General features: G+C 48.3%; 1 gene segment (V, D, J or C); it reads right to left on the reverse strand.

The window, feature by feature from the left end:
- Positions 1–277: 277 nt before the first annotated feature.
- Positions 278–770, reverse strand: LOC135886376 (Ig heavy chain V region 3-like). The segment is given in 2 exon segments: positions 278–633; positions 725–770. Coding segments are annotated over 2 exon segments (402 nt in total).
- Positions 771–3,055: the final 2,285 nt, after the last annotated feature.

Genomic DNA, 3,055 nt, shown 5'->3' on the forward strand with positions numbered 1-3,055 from the left:
TCGGTCCCATTTATAGCTGCCAGAGTATGTGTTTTCACCTATCCTGGGGAGGTTGTGTGGGGGCTCAGAATTTGTCCCCTGGAGAGGAAAGAAAGAGGAAGGGACCCAACTATGTCCTTTGCGGGAACTTGTATCAATTCCTTCCCCTTGCGTAAAATCAAAGAAGATGAATGATAATAGCAATAAAAGGGTTTGTTGTTGCTCGCCTCTTTCCCATAACAGAACTCATTTTCACTAACAGGCCTTGGGCGCCCCCAACACCAAACTGCTTCTCTGATTACTGCAGGGGAGGTTTTTGTCTGAGCTCAGCCCGGCTTCCCCTCACTGTGTCTCTCGCACAGTAATAGCGGGCGGTGTCCACAGGCTTCAGGCCGGTCATTTGCAGATACAGCTCACTCTTGGAATTATCCCTGGAGATGGTGAATCGGCCTTTCACTGAATCGGGGTAATATGTACTACTGCCATCGGGGATTATAGCAGCGACCCATTCAAGTCCCTTCCCGGGAGCCTGTCTGACCCAGCTCATCCAGTAGCTGCTGAAGGTGAACCCGGAGGCTTTGCAGGAGAAGCGGAGAGAGTCTCCGGGCTTTTTCACATCCCCTCCGGACTCCACCAGCACCTGGGACCGGGCACCTGGGAATAAAGACAGGCCATTAATATCGGTATAAAAACAGCGCTAACACAATATTCTTCTTACTGCCAGTTATTCAGAGGAGGAAAATACCTTCCAAAGCCGCTACAGCGAAAATTACAAGGAGGAAAAATCCCATTTTCCCGGGTGCTGGAGGGGAAAGTTCTCAGGGGACTGGCTGGTCACTGCACAGACCCAGGGGCTGCGGATTGTGTCTCCGGGTGCAGCCTGGGCAGAGAGAGACACAGATTTAAACAGGAAACTGTCTCCCTCATTTGCATGCCCCCGCGTTATAAGAGACACACACTCCTGCTGCCAGTGATCTGACTGACTCGCCGTAGGGCTCCGGGTGCGGGAGTCAGACTGTCCCGGCCTGTGTGTCTGTGCAGCGCCGGGCACAGGGCTCCGGGTGCGGGAGTCAGACTGTCCCGGCCTGTGTGTCTGTGCAGCGCCGGGCACAGGGCGCTGGGTCCTCCTGACACTTTCGGACCCCTGGGAGGAGTGAACAGCTCCCTGCAGTGACTGTATTTCCTCACCCAGGAACTGAGGGCCTGGCTATTGTCAGGTGATATTGGGGACTGGGGGGACTCAGCTCTGGAGCCCCGTTCCACGTGCACAAGGGCCATGCAACGTCCGGTCAGGGGGGTCCATGTCTGGCGACGCTTCAGGCAGCACTGAAGGGAGATTGTTACTCATGATGGATATTCATATTCGTGTTCACACTTCTATTCCCATTCCCATTGAGACTCCACTTCCCATTCATACGGGGATTCTGTAAAATAAAACTGAGCACAAATCAGTGCCTTTGTGTTGGCTGTTGGGGTTGATTCCTGTCTTTTCTTAAATTCGGCCATTTTAAGAGCCAAACACGATGTGAACCCGCTGTTGGTTTTGGTGATGGGCTTTGTCACTGTGGTCTAGTCTCTCACACAGTGATACCAGGCGGTGTGTTCCTGTCTCCTGCTGCTCCTTTGTAAATACAGAGGGTTGCTGGGATTGTCTCGGGAGACAACGAATCACATTTTCACTGAATCGGTGTAATAGGAACAATTTCGTGTATACTGCGCCCTGGAGACCCGCTGCAGACGCTTCCCAGGAGCCTGACGGACCCAGCGCTGAAGTGGAACCCGGAGACTTTAGAAGAGAGGCGGAGTCAAAGGGCACCTGCAAGTTCCATGTACAAACGAGCCATGTATGTAGGTACAGCATTAAATAAACATGTTTTCCAACCCCCAAAGCCCCTCTTCAGTCTTGTCCCCAAGGCTGTGCTGTTTGCTCATTGCTCCCTCCGGTGGGGAATGGAGAAGGGGATTCTGCGACCCACCTTCTCTCACTGACCCCCTTTTTTCTATTATCGTTTAAAGCAGAAAATAAATATATTGGGGGTTATTTATTCCTTTAATCCAAGTTTTTTTGCTCCTAGTGCCAGAAAAAGTTAGCTTTAGCTGAAAAATTATTAAACTAACCAGAAAAGCAAGCAAACAAACAAAACAAAACAGACAAACTTGGTGGGTTCTAGTGTCGAAATCTGAGAGATCAGTGTCTTTCTGCTGGAATGTCTCTCTGACAGTGGTGGAAGAAAGCGGAATCCCAGCATGCTGAAGTAAAGAGGGTGCTGGACTGAACCCCAATTAATCAGGTTGAGGATTTATGGAATGTATTATGCAGGTGATCAGACTAGAGTATCATACTGCTGCTTTCCGGCCTTTAATTCTATGAATCTTTAACTATGCGGGAGGTCTTGAGCATTTTTACTTTGGTGTCTGATAAGGGCCACATTCAAAATATGACCATAAGCACGGCCATATTGTGTCAGAGCAAAGGCCCATCCAGCCCAGTGTCCTGTCTTCTGAGAATGGCCAATTCCAGGTGCCCTGGAGGGAATGAACAGAACAAGGAATCATTAAGTTATAGATTCTCTGTCTCCCATTCCCAGCTTGTGGCAAACAGATGCTAGGGACACCATCCCTGCCCATCCTGGCGAATAGCCATTGATGAACTTATCCATGAACTTATCTAGTTCTTTTTTGAACCCTGTTATAGTCTTGGCCTTCACAAGTTGACTGTGCGTTGTGTGAAGAAATACTTCCCTTTGTTTGTTTAAAAACTGGTGCCTATTACTTTCATTTGGTGACCCCTAGTTCTTGTGTTATGAGAAGGAGTAAATAACACTTCCTTATTTAAAAACAAAACAAAAAACAATGAGGAGTCCTGTAGCACGTTAAACACTAACAAATTTCTTCGGGCAGACACTTTCTTGAGCGGCAATTTAGATCCCATCATTTTCTATGTATAGTTGGGATTATGTTTTCCAATGTGCACTACTTTGCATTTATCATTTAATGTTGTCCGCCATTTTGTTGCCCAGTCACTTAGTTTTGAGAGATCCTTTTATGTCTCTTCTCAGTCTGTCTGGGCCTTAAC

This window comes from Emys orbicularis, chromosome 12 (genome assembly GCF_028017835.1).
Source record: "Emys orbicularis isolate rEmyOrb1 chromosome 12, rEmyOrb1.hap1, whole genome shotgun sequence".
Taxonomy (NCBI): Eukaryota; Metazoa; Chordata; order Testudines; family Emydidae; genus Emys; species Emys orbicularis.